General features: G+C 35.6%; 1 protein-coding gene across 1 annotated transcript; it reads right to left on the reverse strand.

Annotated features, from left to right (window-relative positions):
• Positions 1 to 20,738: 20,738 nt before the first annotated feature.
• On the reverse strand, positions 20,739 to 23,234 carry LOC139691176 (uncharacterized). The gene is made up of 4 exons (XM_071588899.1): positions 23,125 to 23,234; positions 22,225 to 22,902; positions 22,014 to 22,136; positions 20,739 to 21,083 (listed from the first exon to the last, which is right to left on the reverse strand). The coding sequence occupies exons 1-3, from the start codon at positions 23,164 to 23,166 to the stop codon at positions 22,029 to 22,031; spliced, it is 828 nt and encodes a 275-aa protein (XP_071445000.1). The 5' UTR covers positions 23,167 to 23,234; the 3' UTR covers positions 20,739 to 21,083; positions 22,014 to 22,028.
• Between the last annotated feature and the right edge of the window lie 1,322 nt (positions 23,235 to 24,556).

The raw sequence follows: 24,556 nt of genomic DNA on the forward strand, positions 1-24,556 counted from the left end.
CACCACCACATTGCAGGTGGCCATTAGACCCCCCTTATGTGATTTTCAATGAAGAAAAAATTCTTTGGTAGAATATAGGCTTCACTCATGTCGAGCCCCAAAATTTAAGTAACTGAATATATTACAGTACAATAGTATGAAGTTAAGGGACACTGTGTAAAGTTTAAGATACCACACTTAGTCAAAAGCTAATAATATCAAGAACACAAACTCCAAATTCTTATTTTTCATTATCTGTTTAGGAGGTTGTCTTTCTACAGGATGTTTTGGGTTCAGCAGGTAAAACTGGAGTTGGTAAGTGAACCTTTCCCTCCAACTATGAGATGGTAGTAAATCATATTAGATGATGGCAGCATATTCCTATTCATCTGTATCATTTGAATAGGAATAACCTGACCTCTGAGTAATGGTCCACCTCCATCACTGTTCAGGAAAGTTGGGCCAAGGCCCTATGCAGGGAAATCCTCTTGGCTCTTCATCATACACTAGGAATATGAAAACACAAAAACCTGAAAAAAATCTCATGAATGACCACAACTCATTGATAGCATTCCACATCTGTGAAGGACCTCCAAGTAGTGTCCTCATCCCACCGATTTCTTAATAAGATTTGGTGATCTCAACCATATTCTCATTAGTTCTTAATGTACAGCACCTCATTCCCTCAATATAAATTACACTACCCAGCCATTATATGATTTATCCCAGTACTTATTCATGCAAGAAATCAGACCTTGCAAGCAGAGGTTGATTGAGTTTATGAATTTGTTTGTTAGCCCTCGAGTGAATGCCATATTTGATGGCATATAAGATGCGCCCTCATTTCAGTAGGGTATGCACAAGAGAAATATTTTCAGTCTGCACTAATAGACAACACCCCACCAAGTTAAGTTATAGTTCATTTTAGAACTGACATTTCAGAAAATTCAAATACATGGTACTATTCCTGATATAATTACAAATATAAAGTCCATTTATATTCTCCTTAGTGTAGCCTGGAATACTTTGTTTAAATTGATCTTCATAAGTTTGCTATGATGAGTTGATATAAAATATGATCAAGTTTGTTCAATATTTTGTATGCACCTCTATCAACATCACAGAAGAAAGCAGCAATATTCACATAACACAGTAGGGATGGGCTTCATTATAAAAATCCCAACAATATTCCCCAATTGAATGATACATACATACATACATATAATTATAATGAAGTTGAACTAGGCAGAACTGACCATCTGGAGAAAAAATGACACAGTATTAAAAGTTGCCCGTGAACTTTGAAACTTCAAAATATAAGGTTTGAGAGATTTTTTAAACAATAATTCTGAAAAAAATACAGGAAGTACATTGAATTTTCTTGTGGATAAGAATAGCATCACTTAATGTAGTTACTTCTTTATTTTTTATCATCTATGTCCAGAATCACCAACCTCAATTACAGATATGGCATAGCACTGCTCGCAATAGTTTAAACACTTGAGAAACAGTGTTATGAGAAGACTTACCTTAATTACCTGTAAAAGGATTGGAAAACATGCCGAATAGTGAGGAAATGAGATAATATGAGCAACATGCTAGTATTCATATGCTTGCAAGAAAAGTTTACCTCAAGATTGAATAAGCATTAACTAATTCAATCAGAAAAATAAACTTCATGCAAAAATGGAGATGTTTATTAAGATGATAATATCTATTAAGACAACTTATCACATTATCCTAAAATTTATTTCTCAAATTTTATTCAAATCTATGCTACTTAAGATTACCCTAAGTAATGTTTTATAATTCTTCTTATTTATCTTTTATATGTTCTCATTTGGGTTTTATTCAATTAGTCAACTCTAAAAACACAGGTCCTATAACAATAGATCATTAGCAGTAAATTTCACAGGACTGATATTTTAGAAAAATATTAAAAGAGGTACCAATTGATATAAAAATTAACAAAAGTAATACAAGTTAAATCACAATGAAATACGAGGGTCATCCGGAAAGTAGTACCCGTTCGTGCCGCATGAAGTGCTGACGACGCGAGTAGCCGCTGGACGAGGTCAGATAGCTTCAGTGGCTTGTCTGCCTTCTCTGAGCCAAGTTGCGTGACGCTAGCATTGCCTGTGTTGTTTCTGTGATTGTTTACAATGTTTAAAAAAATTGAGAACGCCGCCAGTTGTGAAGTGAGGGCAGTGATTAAATTCCTCAATGCAAGAAACGTTCGCCCATGTGATATTCATCGCCAATTAAAGGAGGTGTATGGAGACAATGTAATGGACGAGTCGTCTGTTCGGCGGTGGTGTCGCAACTTCAACATGGGGAGGGGGAACACACACGACGATGAGCGTTCTGGGAGACCGTCTGTCATTACAGACCAACTGGTGAGCTCAGTTGACGAATTCGTGAGGAACGATCGGCGCGTCACAATTGATGACATCTGTGAGCATTTTCCCAATGTTTCTCGAACAATTGTTCATGAAATTGTTAAACACCATCTGCATTATGCAAAAATTTGTGCAAGATGGGTCCCTCGCGTATCTCAATGAGCTGGCGGCGAAGGACTATGCAGCAGGAATACAGAAACTTGTCACACGTTATGACAAATGCCTTAATTTGCTTGGAGATTATGTTGAGAAGTAGTTTAAAGTATCCTCTTTCAAATAAAATTTTTTATGTTTGTTAATATTTACTTTTGTGTCTTTATTTCACGAACGGGTACTACTTTCCGGATGACCCTCGTACTTACAATGATTTGGGAGATAGGTTAATTGGCTGTTCCGAGGACTCAAATCACATCAGGCTTACCTTGCCGAAGATATGCAGGGCGTGCGATACTGCTATGAAGAAGCTAATATATACTTTTGAGGGACTTAATTGGAAAACATAATGATGAAAGAGTACAATAAATATTGTATTTCTTATTAAATTCAACTCACAATGAAGTCTTGAATTTATAACACTTCCCTGAGAGCAACGATATTATATTTGAACAAACTACAGAGAAAAGTTGTCCAGTTCATGGATATTGCCAAGAAAATACACAAAGGTACACACTTCACAGCTGCTACATAATCAAGCATGGAAGACTAAATAATTCAACACTGAGTAAAAAATATATGGCGCACATAGTATTTATTTGGTGGCTATGTAATCTAATGCATTCAGTGGATGAACAAAAGATTGAATTATTACAGAGGTGGATATTAAACAATGAACCTTCAAGGAAAATTCCCAGAGCATCGTGGACATAATAAGTCATAACATGATGTGTTCACTATAAAGTCAAACAGAAAACTTAGGTTAGGTTTCTGATATCTACCATAAACCCTAGTAGTTCATAGGTCATTAAATTGAAATTTAATTTTCTCCCCATTACTGTAGGTTATTAGTAAGGAACCTTTCTTAATTTCGTACAGAATCCATATCCTATTCCTACCCCTTTCTCATTTGCCAAACATTCTCCCCTCCATCAGTCTTAAACATTCAACTGACGATCAGTATGCTTTGAATCCATTTTCCCTGTCTCCTTATGATTTCTCCCCGCAATCCTCTCCTCCTCCTTCGCCAAAACCCAACACCTCATTTATTTTCCTTTCCGTCCACTTCACCTTCTCCAAACCCATATTTCAAAAGCCTCCAATCTATGCCTATTATCCTGCTTCAATGATCATGTTTCCATCATACATGACAAATATCCATATCAAACTTCTAATGAGCCTTTTCTTAACAACCTTACCCAATGTCCCTCGCTCTCTGTGAAAGCCTCTTTACCTCGTGCAATTTTTCTTACATCTATAATGTCCATCATATTTCCCTCGCCCCTTGAGGAATTATAATTGAGGTGATTTCCCATTGCCCTCCTCAAAGAGCTTTTAACACGACACCACTCAATGGCCGCCCTACTTGGGTCAGATGCCTTCGCAACTACCTCATTGAGGAACAGACTATCATTGATCTGGCACCTAACCCTTGACCTATCTGGTGTGGGTGAACCTAACAGGAGCAATTATCATTACTTCCGACATCACAGCTCTAGGGGTTATCAAAATTCACAAGCTCTTCTACATCGTCACGGTCGTAATCTATTCGAGGGAGATATAGTATTACAATACCAGTACATTTAAAAACTACATTAAAAAGTTCATTTTAGAGCTCTAAGCATTCAATTTAGTACAATGTAAAGTGTAAGGCATGCATCTTACTTATTTCTCACTGTATTTAAATCAGAACAAATGTTGCAATAAATGAACTAAACATCAACTTTACATGAAAATAAAATATTACTTCATGTCTTAACATTTTAGGTAGGCAAATTTAAAGGCTGAAAAGCATTAATAAATCAGATTTTAATCTGAGTTCATATTTTTACAAGCACCATTGAAACATAAGTGATAACATTAGCTTAGATATATCTTGGGAAATATATTTTTATTCCATATAAAAACTTTAGAGACAATGTTAACACTGGGGTAGCTCAGTATTATGAACAATGATACGTAAGAATGACTAAAATATTCAAGGAATTTGAAAGATGATATAAAACATTTTGAATTCGAGGTAAGTATTTATCCAAGACCATTACAAAACCAAACAAAAGAATCATATGAACATTGAATTCAGAATATACATAACTATTAAAGTCTAAGGAACATAAGTGAACCTATTATTTTATTTATTTTGCCTTTTATTTACTATTTGTAAGCCTTCTTTAAACCCCTATTCACATATGCCTTCTTTGAAATCCTCTTCATATATGCCTTCTTTTACATCCTCTTCATATATGCCTTCTTTGAAATCCTCTTCATATATGCCTTCTTTTACGTCCTCTTCATATATGCCTCCCTTGAAATCCTCTTCATATATGTCTTCTTTGAAATCCTCTTCATATATGCCTTCTCTGAAGTCCTCTTCATATATGCCTTCTTTTACATCCTCTTCATATATGCCTTCTTTGAAATCCTCTTCATATATGCCTTCTTTGAAATCCTCTTCATATATTCCTTCTTTTACATCCTCTTCATATCTGCCTCCCTTGAAATCCTCTTTATATATGCCTTCTTTGAAATCCTCTTCATATATGCCTTCTTTTACATCCTCTTCATATATGCCTTCTTTTACATCCTCTTCATATATGCCTCCCTTGAAATCCTCATCATATATGTCTTCTTTGAAATCCTCTTCATATATGCCTTCTCTGAAGTCCTCTTCATATATGCCTTCTTTTACATCCTCTTCATATATGCCTTCTTTGAAATCCTCTTCATATATGCCTTCTTTGAAATCCTCTTCATATATTCCTTCTTTTACATCCTCTTCATATCTGCCTCCCTTGAAATCCTCTTTATATATGCCTTCTTTGAAATCCTCTTCATATATGCCTTCTTTTACATCCTCTTCATATATGCCTTCTTTTACATCCTCTTCATATATGCCTCCCTTGAAATCCTCTTCATATATGTCTTCTTTGAAATCCTCTTCATATATGCCTTCTCTGAAGTCCTCTTCATATATGCCTTCTTTTACATCCTCTTCATATATGCCTTCTTTGAAATCCTCTTCATATATGCCTTCTCTGAAGTCCTCTTCATATATGCCTTCTTTTACATCCTCTTCATATATGCCTCCCTTGAAATCCTCTTCATATATGTCTTCTTTGAAATCCTCTTCATATATGCCTTCTCTGAAGTCCTCTTCATATATGCCTTCTTTTACATCCTCTTCATATATGCCTTCTTTGAAATCCTCTTCATATATGCCTTCTCTGAAGTCCTCTTCATATATGCCTTCTTTTACATCCTCTTCATATATGCCTTCTTTGAAATCCTCTTCATTATTGCCTTCTTTTGCATCCTCTTCATATATGCCTCCCTTGAAATCCTCTTCATATATGTCTTCTTTGAAATCCTCCTCATATATTCCTTCTTTTACATCCTCTTCATATCTGCCTCCCTTGAAATCCTCTTTATATATGCCTTCTTTGAAATCCTCTTCATATATGCCTTCTTTTACATCCTCTTCATATATGCCTTCTTTTACATCCTCTTCATATATGCCTCCCTTGAAATCCTCTTCATATATGTCTTCTTTGAAATCCTCTTCATATATGCCTTCTCTGAAGTCCTCTTCATATATGCCTTCTTTTACATCCTCTTCATATATGCCTTCTTTGAAATCCTCTTCATATATGCCTTCTTTTGCATCCTCTTCATATATGCCTCCCTTGAAATCCTCTTCATATATGTCTTCTTTGAAATCCTCTTCATATATGCCTTCTTTTACATCCTCTTCATATATGCCTCCCTTGAAATCCTCTTCATATATGTCTTCTTTGAAATCCTCTTCATATATGCCTTCTCTGAAGTCCTCTTCATATATGCCTTCTTTTACATCCTCTTCATATATGCCTTCTTTGAAATCCTCTTCATATATGCCTTCTTTGAAATCCTCTTCATATATTCCTTCTTTTACATCCTCTTCATATCTACCTCCCTTGAAATCCTCTTTATATATGCCTTCTTTGAAATCCTCTTCATATATGCCTTCTTTTACATCCTCTTCATATATGCCTTCTTTTACATCCTCTTCATATATGCCTCCCTTGAAATCCTCTTCATATATGTCTTCTTTGAAATCCTCTTCATATATGCCTTCTCTGAAGTCCTCTTCATATATGCCTTCTTTTACATCCTCTTCATATATGCGTTCTTTGAAATCCTCTTCATATATGCCTTCTCTGAAGTCCTCTTCATATATGCCTTCTTTTACATCCTCTTCATATATGCCTTCTTTGAAATCCTCTTCATTATTGCCTTCTTTTGCATCCTCTTCATATATGCCTCCCTTGAAATCCTCTTCATATATGTCTTCTTTGAAATCCTCTTCATATATGCCTTCTTTTACATCCTCTTCATATATGCCTTCTTTTATATCCTCTTCATATATGCCTTCTTTGCAGCCCTCTTCATATATGCCTTCTCTGAAGTCCTCTTCATATATGCCTCCCTTGAAATCCTCTTCATATATGCCTCCCTTGAAATCCTCTTCATATATGTCTTCTTTGAAATCCTCTTCATATATGCCTTCTCTGAAGTCCTCTTCATATATGCCTTCTTTTACATCCTCTTCATATATGCCTTCTTTGAAATCCTCTTCATATATGCCTTCTCTGAAGTCCTCTTCATATATGCCTTCTTTTACATCCTCTTCATATATGCCTTCTTTGAAATCCTCTTCATATATGCCTCCCTTGAAATCCTCTTCATATACTATATGTCTTCTTTGAAATCCTCTTCATATATGCCTTCTTTGAAATCCTCTTCATATATGCCTTCTCTGAAGTCCTCTTCATATATGCCTCCCTTGAAATCCTCTTCATATATGCCTTCTTTTACATCCTCTTCACATATGCCTTCTTTGAAATCCTCTTCATATATGCCTCCCTTGAAATCCTCTTCATATATTTTTTCTTTTATATCCTCTTCATATATGCCTTCTTTGCAGCCCTCTTCATATATGCCTTCTCTGAAGTCCTCTTCATATATGCCTTCTTTTACATCCTCTTCATATATGCCTTCTCTGAAGTCCTCTTCATATATGCCTTCTTTTACATCCTCTTCATATATGCCTTCTTTGAAATCCTCCTCATATATTCCTTCTTTTACATCCTCTTCATATATGCCTCCCTTGAAATCCTCTTCATATATACCTTCTTTGAAATCCTCTTCATATAGACCTTCTTTTGCATCGTCTTCATATATGCCTTCTCTGAAGTCCTCTTCATATATGCCTTCTTTTACATCCTCTTCATATATGCCTTCTTTTACATCCTCTTCATATATGCCTTCTTTTATATCCTCTTCATATATGCCTTCTTTGCAGCCCTCTTCATATATGCCTCCCTTGAAATCCTCTTCATATATGCCTTCTCTGAAGTCCTCTTCATATATGCCTTCTTTTACGTCCTCTCGTATATGCCTTCTTTGCAGTCCTCTTCATATATGCCTTCTCTGAAGTCCTCTCCATGTATAACTTTAAAACCTACAAATATGCTTTTTTTAAAAAAAATAATCATATGCCCTCATTGCATTTCTCCCAAATAACATCAATAATGATTTTGGATATCTAAATACAAAGCCAATGATTGACTTTAAACTCATTCTTCAAGGTGAATAATAATATTTTAATTAGATGAAATTATTGTCTACCTACAAAGAATTTAAATAGCTGTGGGATATACTATGAGTTTCATAAATAGTTTTCCGATGATGTGCACTGAAATACAGAAATTTCACGATGTAAAAATTATTTGTAATGTAATGAAATAATTGACTTTGTAATTCCACACACTTTATCTAAAAACACGACCCAGGTTTCTACGTTGAACGTCATCTTCAGGTGGTCCTCATAGAAGCACGAGGACCACCTGATGATGACGTTCAATGTCGAAACCTGGGTTGTGTTTTTAAATAAAGTGCGTGGAATTACAAAGTCAATTATTTCATTACATTTCAATATGTTATGCAAATTCTACAAAGTTACACCTGAGACAACAAATTTTAAAAATTATTTGTCGTGACAAGGATTCATATCCAGATCCACCAAAATCTGGTAATACTCTAGTTAGTCAAGCTACCAGGGAAAACTCTTACTAAGTGAATTTTTAAGGGTTCTAAAGGAATTCAAGATTTCTGCATCTATATAATTTCACACTTTGAAGTGACCATGGTATACAGCACTTCCTGGTGGACATACATTTGACAAATTGAGGACTGTTGAGTTTATCAAATTAGGTTGGTTAACTAGAGGTAAATTTGAATAATTGAAATCACAAGACTAATAATTTAAGACCTGATATGCGTACCATCCAGCCTTATGTAGATGCAAGTTAAGAATCACAATTTAATATTTCCTGCACCATTTGCTGAGCCTCCCTCCTTGGAAATGTTTCCACTTAGCATCAAAGACTACCTCAGAAATCAAGAAAAAAAAATGTTTTCTTTTTGCCGGCTCATTTCCCATGCAGTTAATCAATCAGCAATCCACAATCAGTCATGAATCAATTTCTTCTTGCATTTCACAGGTAAGCTGGAAAATGCAAAAGTGCACAGTAGTCTTCATAAAATTAACTTAATTCTGTTATATTGTAAAAAAGGAAATGGAGCATAATTCTGTATTACAAGGTAAAATTCATTTTGAAGTACTACAGGGTGTGACAACATAACTTTCTTTTTCAAAACACAATTAAACCTATTTTATGGAACACAATATTTTTCTATTTTAGGTACAATGTTTTTTTGGCACAGTTTTGAAAATAAAATCAGGTAGGTAATGCCCCTCATGGTCCATACACTAAATAAGTTGATTTTTGATCTTTTGACATGACTCTTACCGGCATAGCAGCAGGTATGTTGGCAATTTCTGCTTGGATGTTGTCCTTCAGGTCTTGTAGGGCCCTTGGACGGTTGAAATAAATGAGGGATTCCAAAAAAACCCCACAAAAAAATTGCAAGGGATCAAATCAGGGAAGCTGGCTGGCCACTCCAAATTGCCCCTTGTTGAGATGAGGCACTCCGGGAAGTGTTTACTCAATACAGCCATCGATGCCCTTGAAATGCGAGCCATTGCTCCATCCTGTTGGAATCAAATGCCCTCATACCTTAGGTTTCACCAATAAGCAACTTAAAACTCATTATTGTCCTTAATAAAGATATTCCAAAGGACTTGCCAAATTACAACCTTATTCGTAGAGAAGATTATTTGACAAACCCTATTTGATGAAAAATTAGTTTGAATTATTGGATGAAATATTGCTACAGATGTAATGATTTTATATTCTTGCCGAATGAATTTTGAATTCAATTATTGTTTGATAAATTTAACAAAATGGTATTTTGTACAAAAGCTACTTTTCATTGAACTACAATAATGGCTAAAGATAAAGGGTACAGGTGAGTTTTTGGATGGAAATTCAATGCCAGGAAGCTAGTCATCAACTTTTAAAAGGGTAATAATAATAATTTTCTCGTTCACTGATCATTCATATCATGTAGTTAAGGGAGTCATCAAACACCAAGAAAATTACGAAATACAGGTATATTTTAACACAATGAACATACTTGAAAAAGAACATATATATTAGCGTAATAATAATACAATGTACTACAATTCTTCGTCATTTAAAAATCTAATCCATGAATAACAAAACTTCATCAGAACATTCTTGAGTATCCATTTGAAAGAAATTTACTATGTTTGTCTTAAGTTGATTTTATTTGAAATTCCATATTCAAATCTTATTTATTTATTACTACTGACATGACTGATGCTTGCAGAGGCAAATGGATATGCACGACCGATGATAATACTTAAGAAAATAGTACCAAAGATTTCTTGTTTCACAATTTCATATCAGGCTATTACTTACCACAGTCTATTCATGATATAATAATTAAAATTATAAAACACAAGGTAAAAATATGAGCATAAGTTGGAAATATGTCATCTTAACTCTATAGACTTGAAATAGTGAACTGACGAATATGTAAATAAAACTATTCAGTGAACCTAAATAAGTCACACCTGCTGTTTTTCAATTGCTGGGAACTTTTATTTCAACCAATGGTTTGATTGATTGATTGAATTTTTGTTGATTGAATGGTAAGGAATGTTTTCTTTTTTCAACCTTCCATCAACTTGGATCATCATGCAGAAGGCATAAACTTGACTCTCCCCTATTTCTTCTGTGGCATCAGTCATAACCAATGCCATTTGCTGATGCTATTACCAAGCACTTTTACGGAATTATTTCTGATGCCATTTTCAGATGTCGTTAGAAGACTAGTATCGGGTGACTTGAGAGTTAAGACATCAAGTAGATGAAATATCCCATTTTACCAAACCTAAAAATCACAAAGTTGAAAAGAGGTTAAAAAAGGTGTTCCTCAGGGCTCTACCCTCGGTCCTTTGCTATTTTCACTCTATATAAGTGATGTACCAGATTGTATCTTGAATGCCAAATCCAATCTTTTTGCTGATGATACAACCATTCCAATAAATACCAAAACCAATCCCAAGCTGTAACAACAAGTAGACTCCGCATTAATATGCCTTCAATATTGGTTTCAAAATAACTTATTGAGGATAAATGTACAAAAAACAGTATTCAGACATTTTGGCAAAAATCCATTACTGTCAGTTAAACTCTCTGATACGAACCTAATTTATGCTGATGATGTAAATTTCTAGGGTGTCCAGATTGAATCATTCCTAAAATGGCCCTTAAATACAGACAACTTAAAACCTTAACTTAAGAAAACTCTCTTTCAGCTGAGATATTTGTTTTTAGAACTAGCTTAAATATCTTAAAATATCTTTATCATTCAAATTTTCAATCTCGATCGCCATATATTCTAGGGTGGCTCAAGGCATAGGCAGGCCATAACAGCTATCTCAAATATCTTTCAGACACCTTTAAGCCTCATTTTCGTGGACTGTAAATTATGCCACTGGCTAATCTTTATGCATAAAATCTAATCTTATTTGTCAAGGACAACATGCATAAACACGAACAAAACCTAAATATCTATCATCATGATACAAGCACTAAGCTTGACATACACATTGAGGAAAAAACGTCAACTTTTGAGTGAAGAGAGACCATACCACCAAGGAGCCAAATTTTTTAACCAGCTTCTTCCAGATTTGAAAGCATCTCCTTCAAATACTTTTAAGCATAATCCTATGGTATACCTGTTCATGAAAACTTTGAACTCCGAGGATTAATTTTGTGCATTATGGAAAGGAACTTCTTTTTTTGTTAAATATCCCTATGCAATGTAAATAATCTTTTTTCAAGTGACGATTGTAAGAAAATATATGCACATTTTTTTGTTCTATGTAACAACCTACAACGAACCGAAAAGAAGGGCAAAGGACCAATGGCTGCAACGACAAGGCTCCGCATTTAGAGGAAGATGATGATGGAAGGAAGTTTGTAAATGCCTTAGCACTCCCATCACTAAAGCAGCCGGATATTTTTGTTAACAGTAGCCTTCTTTAACATTTGTACTACACGTCCGTTGCGTACAACCTACAAATATAAAATAACAAATGTAAACCATAGCATAAAATCCGTTTCAAGAGATAAGAGACACATAATAAATGACTGCCGGCAAACCTTCTATCAGCACAACTATGTCCCGAGCACATAGGTTAATAAAGTTCAAAGACTCATAAAAGAATTTACTTCTTCACGAATCGAATCAATGACTATAATCATACAGCCATTACCATCAATTTAGTCCATCCAGCAGAATTTTCAAATTCGGTGCACTTTTCCTCTCCGATACCCACCTCATGAGATTTCATTGGTATTGAAAGTTAACAACAAACAATTGACGACAGTAAAGCGCGTTGAATCAAATAGGGCGCTAGGGTAAACGTTAGGCATTTTCAAGCCAAATATCCGACAATGATCGTAGTTTAACTCATCAGGAGCTTAATCCTGTTCCAAAACCATACTAAAGCTGCGTTAATACTAGTCAGACATTAGGACACATGCTTATAAGATGCGTTCATACTGGTTAGGCATTAGGGGAGTTCCTAATACTACCCATTCCGACTCTCCATCCTCCACTCACACCTGAGCAGTCTGAGACATGTACAGGTTGCGGATTACTCTCTTATCCTTCAAATCTATTCCCATTTTCTGCAATATATTAATTATTTTTCCCAATTCACTCTATCGAGTGCCTTTTCGAAGTCCACGAAACAGGAGAATACATTCTGATTGTATGCTATATTCCACTCTATTAGTGACCTCTTTAATGCAACTGCATCGCGCTTGCCTCTTCCCTTCCTGAACCCAAACTGATCATCCCCTAAGTATTATTGGCCCTGATCTCCATCGTTTTGGTAATGATCCTGAGAACCACTCTAACCGCGTACGAGATTTAACTTACTGTTTTGTATTCATCATTTGATGCAGCGTTAACCTGGAATTCTGGAACAGGAACTAACACTGATCAGAGTAAGCCTTCCAGCCAAATTCCTGTCTTGTGAATGGTACGAATTAGTTCATAAAAACTATTCCTCCCTTGTTTTCCTTAACCTTTAAGTAGCTGAGCAGAAATGTTGCCTACCCCAACGGCCTTATTTGATTTAATTTCCCTTAATTCTCGCTTTATCACACCGTCGAGTCAGCCTGGACCTATGCTACCTTCATCTATGTTATCATTTTTTTATGTGTAACTTTGCTGGCCGAATTTCCTCACCATACAGTTCTTCTCTACATTCTTTCCACCTCTATTGAATCGTTCCAGGTTCAAATAATATTTTCCTGTCTTACCCTCGACGGTTAACACAGATTTTCCCTTCATACTTCCCGAGTGTTTTTTAACCTGCAAAGTTGAGCTCACCAATTTTGTTGTACTTAGTTTATATATGTACCAATAGATCTAGTATGCTGTCACTTGCTGTTTAATTATTTTCCTTACCAGCGTCTCTTTTGAGTGCGCAGCATATAGAAACAATTCATTTTTCTGTGTTGGTACTATAATGTAAGAATTAACGTAAAGCAATGGATTGCAATTCACTTCCATTGATCTTCTCTTAAAAATGAAATCCAGGGACACATGATATCTCCTTGGAAAGGAGGTGAAATTTATTAAATTATTAATTATTATTTTTTTCAATTATTGCTTCATCAGAAACTTACTGCAAGAGAAATTTACTTTTTCTCTCACCTGCAAATGGAATGGCAAACAATTTAAATAAATTAATTGGGGATGATTTTAGTAGGGAAATTGAAACCAATAAAATTATAGATCAAGGGCAATTTTATAGCAAGGGCATCTAAAAATTTTAATCAAATATACAATGATAATATGTACCAGACTTAATAACTCTCCAAAATTGTAACTGCTGTAGATGCAAGTACATACCTAGTAGCAAATATGAATCATTATCAATTGCACATCTATCTAAATAATGTTTCAATCCGTGATGATGACCAAATGCTGATTTAAAAACAATGAATGATACAATAAATCATAATAATGCATGCATAATCGTATGCATGAAACATATAGGCAGTTTATTTTTGGGGGCCTACTCGAAAAATAATCGAGCATTCCAGATTTAGTGAAACTGAGAATTCCTTTATTATTATTTTTTATTTAAAAAGTAGAATCTTATCCAACTGACAATATTCAATTTCCTTCAGTCGCAAGAACGTTAAAAATCAGGATATCTTTAAGTGTTAATTTTAGATTTTTAAAGTGCTATTTAAGGGGGTAACTGAAACAAAAAACTTAGTAAGTTCTGAGAGAGAATGTGTTCTTGTAATATAATTTAACATGCTGCCTTCTAAAGCCAGTAGATTAGCTTCTATAGAAAAATTCAATAGTTGAAACTCATAGTTCACAGCTACTACACTCATACACTCAGTAACTAAGTTTTGAGAGCTCAATGCAGATAAATGAAATAAAATTTTATTATGTATTGTTTAAGTTTTCTAATCCATACCAAATGCATATTAGCTACCTCAGAATAAGTTATTCTGTATTTTCCTGTACCTCGATGTTTATTTTTTGCTGTTTTTACTTGAAAACAAATGTAATGTGTCACATTGCTTCGATAAAGATTTTCTATGTCATAATTACCTAAATCACACAAGTCAAACCAATTGAATTTCTGTAAGCAACTCATTTGTGAGCTCTTATATTTGAAATCCAAACACCTCTATAGAATTTTAAAATTGATACTAACTTATAACACTAACTGATTACATGAAGACTCTTAGTAGTTGTATTTAAGTATTATTAGAAAACAGGAGGGAAAATTGAAAAAAGAGCATAGGAGAATGTCAGGAATTACAAGAAATAAATACAAAGTATTCGCGAAGTAGCAACATTCCAGGGGATTTATTTGGGGAATACTTACAACTAAATATTTAAACTCTTTTGCTTAAGACTGACTCAAAACATTTATTTTATTGACATTTGTAATATAGGCAATCATTTTCTATGCCTAACTTCGGAAAATACATGATTTTCCCAGAGAATTAGCTTGCATAAAATTGGCCAAAGTTATGCCCTCAGCACATAATACCCAAGTTGATTTTAGAGCAAAAAATAAGCATTTTATTGGCCTGAAATTATGGTAATTACAATTAGAAATTCTGCAAGCTGATAGCAACTTAAACATAATACTAGTTGAAACATTCAAGGATATGCTGAAAAGTAATGCACACATGCTTGTAGAGTGCAAACGAAAACAAATAGCAAGATCAGGAAAATATTAAATTAAAGGGCAATTCTTAAGTTTCAAAATCATATATTTATTTCTCAATATAGTCACCGTTAAGGCTAACACATTTATCCCAACAAGTTGTTCCATTCCGTCACTGAAAAAATCTTCTGGCTTTTCTCGAATTCAGGACTTGACTGGTCCCTTCACCTCATTTGCCGAGGTGTAATGATTACCCTTGAGGAAAAAAATTGGTGGAATAAGGAGGGTGTGGAATTGGTTCAAATTTCAGGTTTCGCAGAGCCCCTCCAGTTGTGCGCAAGGTGTGTGGATGAGTGTTGTCATGTCGCAAGATTAATGGTGCCAGGCTGCCTTTAACACAACAAACTTCTTCCTTGGATATTCCAATATGGCTTGCAATACACTTTTGAGTGCTCGCCAGTCATTTTTCATCAAATCTTCAACGAGTTTGTGATGTTTATCGTCTGTGGCAGTATGTTGGCTGTGTGTCGGACGTCCGCTACGTGTTTCATCTACAAATATGGCTTTTCCAGGCTCGCAACCACAAAATTTTACTACCCATCGATTTACAGTAGACCTATCAACAGCATCGTCACCATAAACAGCCTTTAAACAATGATGAATCTCAGTATGAGTCACTTTTTCAGTTCAAAATTCAATAAAGGTTTAAACCTTTAAAGGTTACTGTTGCGGCATCTCCCGCAGTTTCTTTGGAATTTGTCAAAGGGAAAACACCATAAGTGTTTAAAGTTGGCTTTAACCTCGTGGACAGTGGCGCCTCGCGCACGACTACGAATGCATGTGACATTGTATGTACTGTATTTCGTCATAACATCTAGTTCCTTTAAAAGCCCCAAAATTTCAGAGTTTAAGAGGACGCCTCGGTAGCTTAAGTGGCTAAAGCACTCGACCGGATATTGAGGGATCTGGGTTCGAGTCCCAGTCAAGGCGAATGATTTTTACGCTCTGAAATTGTTGCATTGAAATGCACATTAGCGGATGACTCCATTAAAGGTTACTGTTGCGGCATCTCCCGCAGTTTCTTTGGAATTAGGTCTACAAGAGATTATTAAGGTAAGTGGAATTTTAATTTTTTTTAGAGTTATAATACTAGAGCTGTACAAAAATGCTCAGAAAAGTATTTAGGGAATTCACCTCCTGACTGGAATGTTCTGGGTTATATCGACAGATGGTTCATTAGGACAGTCCCATTTAATATCTAAACACCTTAAGCAGTAGCACATCAAGCAATGAGTCCATACCAGAGTTGATTCATTTGAGAAAATTTATTGAAATATGCCCAGAAAACCATGGACAATGTATCATTAGTTGAAATGAGGAAACCTGTTTATAAGTAATTCATTTCCCAAATTACCACAGTAAACACCTTTACACAGACATTTGGAAACAAGTTTGTATAGCTGTGTCTCAATTAAGACAAAGCACAAATGATAAAGTGTGCATCTAAAATTCATAATCTAAAGTATCAATTTAACGTATAGAACGCAAAGAGGAAGACTACCAGTCGTACTTCCCTCTTTGATATTAGATCACAGATAGTTTATTCACAGTGTTGAAGTCAAATTTCCTTTGGCGAAGAGTAAATTTCTCTCAGGCGTCATTTCACAAATTCCCTCTGCTTCTCTTGGGCATCCAGCCCACAGAGGAATGACACTGCGGGGTTAAATTTCCTAAAAATATCAGATAGATAAACACTGATTCCAGTGCAGAAGTTGAATATTAAGATCAATGTCCTCCCTCCCTATTCCAAAGTTTAGTTGAGAGTCATAACAAAGGGTCACAATAGAGGCAAAATATACTCACCTATACAAGAGAAGTTCACTACAGTGGCTACTATAATGGCTTATGAAGATAATTGTTCAAAACATGATGATGGAACATTCCGTAGAAAGCTTATCTGCACATTGCTTTGCATCTCAATCAGAGGCAAATAAAATAATATTGAAATAAAACTAGGGATTACTTTAAATAATGGAATAATTTTTTTATAATCACATTAGCAAAGACAGAAACAAATATATTGTCCAAGGCAGTAACCTCTACCTCAAGAAAAGATGCACAATGACAAGTGACATTATCTTTTGAACTTTCACATCATACTATCTTGGGGATGTGCGGTATGGAGTGGTGTTACACCAGTGGCATGGGCTCCTCAGTGAACCAGCATTTTTAGACCCATGGAATCCTGTCAATTTAGATTTGCAGCATTTTCTTCTTTGCAGCTACCTCACTGAGGAACAGACACTGCTTGAACTAAGTTTCAACAGGCTCCTACCCTCTGATCTCTCTGACATGGGTGACCTCAACAGGAGCAAATACCATTGTTTCTATCAGCACAGCTGTAAGGGTAATCAGAATGCATGAGCCCTTCCATTTCATCATGGCTGTAGTCGACAGGGAGGGCCCAGGGTTAATAATAACCTAAAATATGTTTAAATTTGTATACCTTTTAATATTTAAACAATACATACAAATATGAAGTCAATGTGAATTTTTTTTCAAAATTTAGTGAATAAGTTTATTTATTTTAATTAAATTTCACCGACTCTAGAAAATTTCTACAAGAACTCACCTTTGTAACATCAATGTGCTTTTTTGCATGTGAAAATTTTATTTTATGACTAAAGGCTCCAATATTTCAATAGCTTCTTGGCATGTGGACTCATTCATTCTGAGTAAAATTCTTCATAAGCCTCTACCCTCAATTTATCACAGAGAATGCCATGGATCCCTTTTCCTCCATCATCTCTCAGTTCAATCTAGGCTCTTTCCTTGAACCACTCTTTCGGCTTGCACTGGAAACATAAAACCTATCACTGCTACCACAGCCTAATATCATACATTTGGAACACTTAAACGAATTCACCTAATTGAATGCTGGCATTGTAATGTGTGTGTACTGGCATTGTTAGGGGTCAGCAAAAGACTGGCAAAGATACAACTCACGGCCATCTAGCATAGCAATACCAGCCATTTCACAAGCAAGAAAAGCCAGCATGTGCATGGCTTTGTATATATGGTACACAACTGAGAGTCAAGAGTGCTTGGTACCCATAATCATCAGAAAGTAAGTTGTCAGAATGGGAATGCTCCTTGGGATGAAGGATTTGATGGGGAAGAATAAAAAGTAATTGTAGAGAGGTAGGGAGAAATGAAACTAAATACATAGTTACATAATTTATGTTGCAAACATATTGACAAATATGCAATGAAATACTTGAGGTCATGACAATGAATTTCAAATTCAATAGTTTTTTAAATTACACAGGCAACAGTTAAAAATGAAAAAAAGCATGTATTTTAGTGGAAATGATAAAAACTAATGGCATATACTTGTAATGGAAATGTGCATGCTTGTTCCATAGTAATTACTTGCATTAATTGTATAAAAACACATTGTATTAGTCCTATTACTGTCACTGTATTCTTTCAAATGTCCATCATATTGAATTATTTACAATATGTTAATGCACTAAATCACAGTGATCAGATGGCCATCTTCATGGATCTCAATTTCTGAGAGCTAGGTTAAACCAATCTTTGAGCAATTCCCAACCTCAATCACTATGCAGTCTCTGAAAAGAGGTCAGGCAGTGAAATATAAATAATACCTACTTAAAAATCATCCCAGTAGTTAAACAAAATGTTGAGCCAAGAATTCTTACAATGGCTTAAAAAACACAATCTGCCAAGACTTTTGTACTCTGACATCCCCCAGGGACCACAGCCCTGTTTGGACACTGTCCTTGAGCATGAATAGTGTACTTAACAATTAACCATCTACCATTACAGAGGAATGCAACATCATTTGTCATCAAGAAATATGATGATGTCATTTTCAGTTCTTAAATAATGAAGTAATAGAGAACATTTTGCCAATACTTGTATATTTTGGTACACATTCATGTCAATTTGGACTTGCGAGAGAATTTGAGATTTTTTGCAAGGAGTTCAAAGACAACTTTTCCATCCCGGCTCCACTCAAAACCTCAACTTTGATTTTATTCATGCAAAACTTTCATTTATCCACCCTAGAGAAAATTTTCATACGAGACCCATGGCTTTATAACTCTCCCCATGGACTAAACTGTGTGTGTACTGGCAGTGTGTTTTGTTTGACATGGTTGAAGAGCCTGCTCATTCTCGTGATCCTTAAAGATGTGCCGGCAGGAGTAAAAGCACTTGCTCCTGGTTGGGTTACCTGTACCAGATACAGGTTCAGCCCCAAAAATAAGTAGAATTCCGCCAACGCATATGGCTGGACTGGAACGATTCGTGGCAGAGAAAGTTGTGGGATCTAGGGAAAACAATGCAACCTCTATCAGTTCTCTGCAGGCCAGTGCAGTGCATGGAACAATCCTAGACTATACCTCTGTTACGTCACGAATTCACAATGCCAAGCTACAACGAGCACTGATATGCAATAAAATTTTGTGTAAGCTCAGAAAAACGGGTTTGGAGACCATGCATATGGTTAAGCAATATACCTAGGACTGATTTTCCACTGGGGCAGGATGTTCCGGGAAGGTAGAAAGGTTGACAATGAGAAACACCCTAGGCATCCATCACCAACACAGTGCAATGAAAATGGGAAAAATCATTTTCAATTCCAATTGATCCCTAAGCATCAGAATGTAACTGCAACCAGCAGAGGTGCTGGAATTGATGTGTCAATGCACAAGGGTGCTATTTTCAAGAATTTTAGTTATTTATACTATGCTGTACAATACATTTTTTCCCCAGATGTAGTCTACTTATTTTTGGGATAGACCCTGTAGGTCAAAATTTCCTGCATATTCTCAACTAGAGGAAATAATTGAAGGAAACACCTGAAGTATTGGGGGCGGGAATGTGGAATTGGGTAAAGAGAGAAATGGTAGTGAGGCAGCTGAGTATAGTTTAGGAAAAAGGTATGGCCCTATCATAAAAACAATAGTTTAATGAATAAACTCCATAACCATTATAAACACCTGGTTTAAACACCACAATAGACACAGGTTCACATTGAAAAAGCCACAAAATACAGGTAAATATCAGTTGGATTACATGATGGTCAGAGACAAATTTAGAAACAGCATCGTCAATTCTTAACTTTATCAGTGGGCTATTTTTAATAATACTGGCTCTAAAACAAAGGTAACTTTGTCACAAATTCGAGGAACAGTGACATCAGCATGAATATTCCACCTCTGTCCATGGCATGTCCAAAAATTGAGCACGACCATTTAAAGCCAACAATGGAATTTATAAAATATTGTCAGTGAAACTTTGACCACAAATGTAAATGATACTATAAAATTCATGCTCTTGTTCTGCACATTAAAAAGATCTGAACCAACTTCAACATAGACCTTCAAGCTTAGCTTCGCCTGCCCACTACATTGGCAAATGTGGAGGAAATTGTGATATGACCCAAGTAAACAACAATGAAGGCAAAAAGAGAGTTATTTAAAAAATGTAGTCATACTTTTTAATGGCCAAGAAATAAATACAATTATGATCTTTACATACACACACAGTTTCAACTTGCCTCTCCACAGTTTGGACTACTTAAATATACAAGCAAATCCAGGACTACAAAACTTACGAAAAACAAAGACCTGACTGCTATCATCAATCAACTTATCATAGGAATGAAAACAAACATCATATGGTGATTACATCATTTCAACCACCTATGCACGTAGTCCATAAACTATAGAGCAAAACTTGTAGGCAAATAAAGGATGATTTCTTCTTCACAAAAAATAAATAAAAAAAATTCCAGTGAGTTTCACTTCAAATGCCATCTTCTAACACACCTGCAATATAAATTTAAAATATGTAGAAACACAGAAGAAACTTTATGTGATTTGATGTGATCATAACTCACATGAGTTACGACCACATTAAATGAATGACAAATTAAGAGGGCCCTTAATGAGATGACATGAAGGTGGACTTAAACATGTTCTTATTAACGTATTTTACAGCATTCCTCAGGTATCACAAATCTCAACAAAAGCCATGAACATATTTACCAAAGAATAAAGAGAAAGAAGAGCAGAGTGGTAACTTTATTTATGAATATTCATGGCAAGTCATCCATCAGAAATTTCTGCCAACTTGCCAATAAATTCACCAGTTTGAAATGTTATCATGGGACCACCAGCTATTCAAGGAGCAAAAGACTTGAAGAGCTCACTGCATGGATATGATTGAAGTGAAATCTGTAAATTGACATGATAGCATGAAGAAAAATATTTGGCCAAGTATGCCACAATGCCTACTGATAATCTACACTGAAAACTGCACCTGTTGAAAACAGTATGTACAATAGACACCTATCAACCTAATCGTTGTTAACAACAAATATGCATGTGTTATAGGGTCATCTACGACTGTGGCATTGGAATGCATAGTTATAGATTGGTATTGCTTCTTCTTTTGTAGGTAACACTGCGCAATACAGTCAAAAAAGACAGCTAGATAATTTAATAAAACTATTCTCAGGCTGAACACACCATGAAAACAATTAAATCATATTCAAATCAATAAGATTTTAAGTGCCAAAACAAGTCCAGAAATTAAATTAAATACCAATTTACTTAAAGTAGAAATGTACTATAGTGTCTTCAATTTTCAGCCATTGAAATCAAGTGTTTATCTTTATCCTATTCATTATTTTAAATCACATTAATATCCATCAAAATCTGGAACCATACTTAAAATATTAGAATAGGAATACTCACCGATGAGAATGGCTGTCATTGTTCATTAGACTTTTTTTTCAGCATCTCATAAGGGATATTTAAAGGATTGAAACCCTTAACATCCATTAAGCTCTTTATTGGTCCTTCAGAGGTAGCAACCTTCTGCAAATGGGAGAAAGAATATTAAACGATAAGAGTTTAACATGAACAGTATTACATATAGTATAGACTGTAAGAAGATACATCTTACCTTTTTACCATAGTGCCTTCGTGTGGCATTCTCCACGTACACAATCCTCTTAACCTTACTGAGAAATTCTTGTTCCTGTTGATCTCCATACTTTTTAATATCTTCGGACAGCTTCTCCAGTGCATTTAATAAGGCAGCTGCAGTTTCTGGTGTCACAGCTTTCACGGGATACCCATTTATAGCCAAGTACATGAATTCATACATAGCAGCATAATCTACTCCATCACAATCTTTCGGGTCAGGATGGGGCTCATAGCGAGAAATGTAAAGGAAAGTCTTCGCAAGGCATTCACGGAACTCATCACGATTTGTCGACTGTGACTGTTCAAATGCATACAACCACTGATCGAGAGGTGCTTTGGTATGGACTTTTCCTTTCGATGGAACTTTTTCACCAGGGTTAATGTCATTACAGAACCATAGTCTCGCTTTTTTAATTATCCAATACGTAAAAGATTTAATTTGCTCACACGACTTCGTCGGTACGGCCTTGTGCAAATTTTGTACATCTTTATGACCGAATCGTTGTAAGGCAACAGCTAATTGCATTTTTTCTTCTTCACTCCATTCCGTATTACTCACTTGGAAATTATTTGTCGAAGACGCAGTAACGTTACGTGTACGAGAAATCCTTGAATAACTCCTTTTGCGTTTCGATGTTGATGGTTCTGGATCATCCTGAAAAATAAATTACGTAATACGTTGTATTCGTATGCTCTCGTTACCCTCCAAAGCAAATTAAAACGCCTCAAGAGAAGAGTCAATGTTTGACAAACCGCCATTAGGTTTTTAATGATTTGAATCCCTAATGCTATGGATGTTTGAAGCCATTCTGCGAAAATAACGAAACTGGGTTTCACAACCAAGTTTCATTGCACTGACATTATAAGAAAAACTCACCACTTGGTCGGAATTATCAGCACTACTTCCCGAATCACCCATTGTTAGTTTGTATACTCTTTAACATCACACTTTTCACCGCCACTGTCGCTCGTAGTACTTATTGGCGCACGTTGTCCTTCATATTTTTATAAAGAGCTTCATTCTCTAGTTACATAGGTGGCGAAGAGAATAAAGGTGGGGGTATGAAAATTATTAAATACCAAAGTTTCCCTACACGCGAAAATCAGTAGGTACCAGTCAAAAACAGTTTCCTTGACTGGTAGTTCGACTTGCTGGGTCGATGCTCTTACCAATTGAGCTCACGAGGAAACTTAAGTAACGTTAAAATCCATGGGGGTTTATGCAACCAGGTGCCGCTATGCCCAGGAGATGTGCTAAGGAAACTTTTTTTGCGCTTGTGATTTGCATTCTTCCACCTTTCCCGCCAATACTGTTTGTCTTTTTTGCATGCTCTTTCCTTGCTCTATATATATATATATATATATATATATATATATATATATATATATATATATATATATATATATATATATATATATATATATATATATATATATATATATATATATGATATGGAAAGTTTGCAGAGGAAGGGTGAAATTGGTGCGCTGTACAGCAAAGTTAAATCTTTATCGGGAAGTAAGAAAGGGAGATCAATGATAGCAGTTAGAGATAAGGCGGGTAAGGTAATAGTTGACGCAAAAAGATCCAAGAGAGATGGAAGGAATATATAGAAGAACTGTTTAGTAAAGAGCTTAGACCAACAAAGTTAGACATAGAAAAGGAACATGACGTAGAGATAGCTTAGGTCCAGGCATTCTAGACAATGAGATAGAAAGGGCATTAAGGGAGATGAAACTAAATAAGGCCGTGGGGGTGGATAGCATTCCCGCGGAACTTTTAAAATGCTTAGGAAAATGTGGGAGGAAGAGGCTATATGGACTGATCCGTAGTTTTTATGAGGAAGGAATCCGGCCGGAAGACCTTGTGAGATCAGTTTTAGTTCCTATCCCGAAAAAGGTAAAGGCTACATCATGTGAGGACTACAGGACGATAAGTTTGATATCCCACGCAGCTAAAGATGTTCTCAGGATCATAAACAAAAGGATAGAGAGTAGGGCAAATGATTACTTAGGGGATGATCAGCTTGGGTTTAGGAAGGGGAGAGGTGCGCGTGATTCCATTGCAGTAATGAGATTATTAATCGAGAGGAATATAGAATACAACCAGGAGGTATTTGCCTGTTTCGTAGATTTCGAAAAAGCGTTTGATAGAGTGAACTGGGAAAAACTAATCAGTATATTGCAGAAAATGGGAATAGATTGGAGGGAAAGGAGGCTAATCCGCAACCTGTACATGTCTCAGACTGCTCAAGGGCGAGTGGGGAACGGGGAGTCCGGATGGGCAGTGTTAGGAAGAGGTGTAAGGC

The sequence above is a fragment of the Hetaerina americana genome, unplaced genomic scaffold (genome assembly GCF_022747635.1).
Source record: "Hetaerina americana unplaced genomic scaffold, ioHetAmer1.1.p SCAF_30, whole genome shotgun sequence".
In the NCBI taxonomy this organism is placed as follows: domain Eukaryota; kingdom Metazoa; phylum Arthropoda; class Insecta; order Odonata; family Calopterygidae; genus Hetaerina; species Hetaerina americana.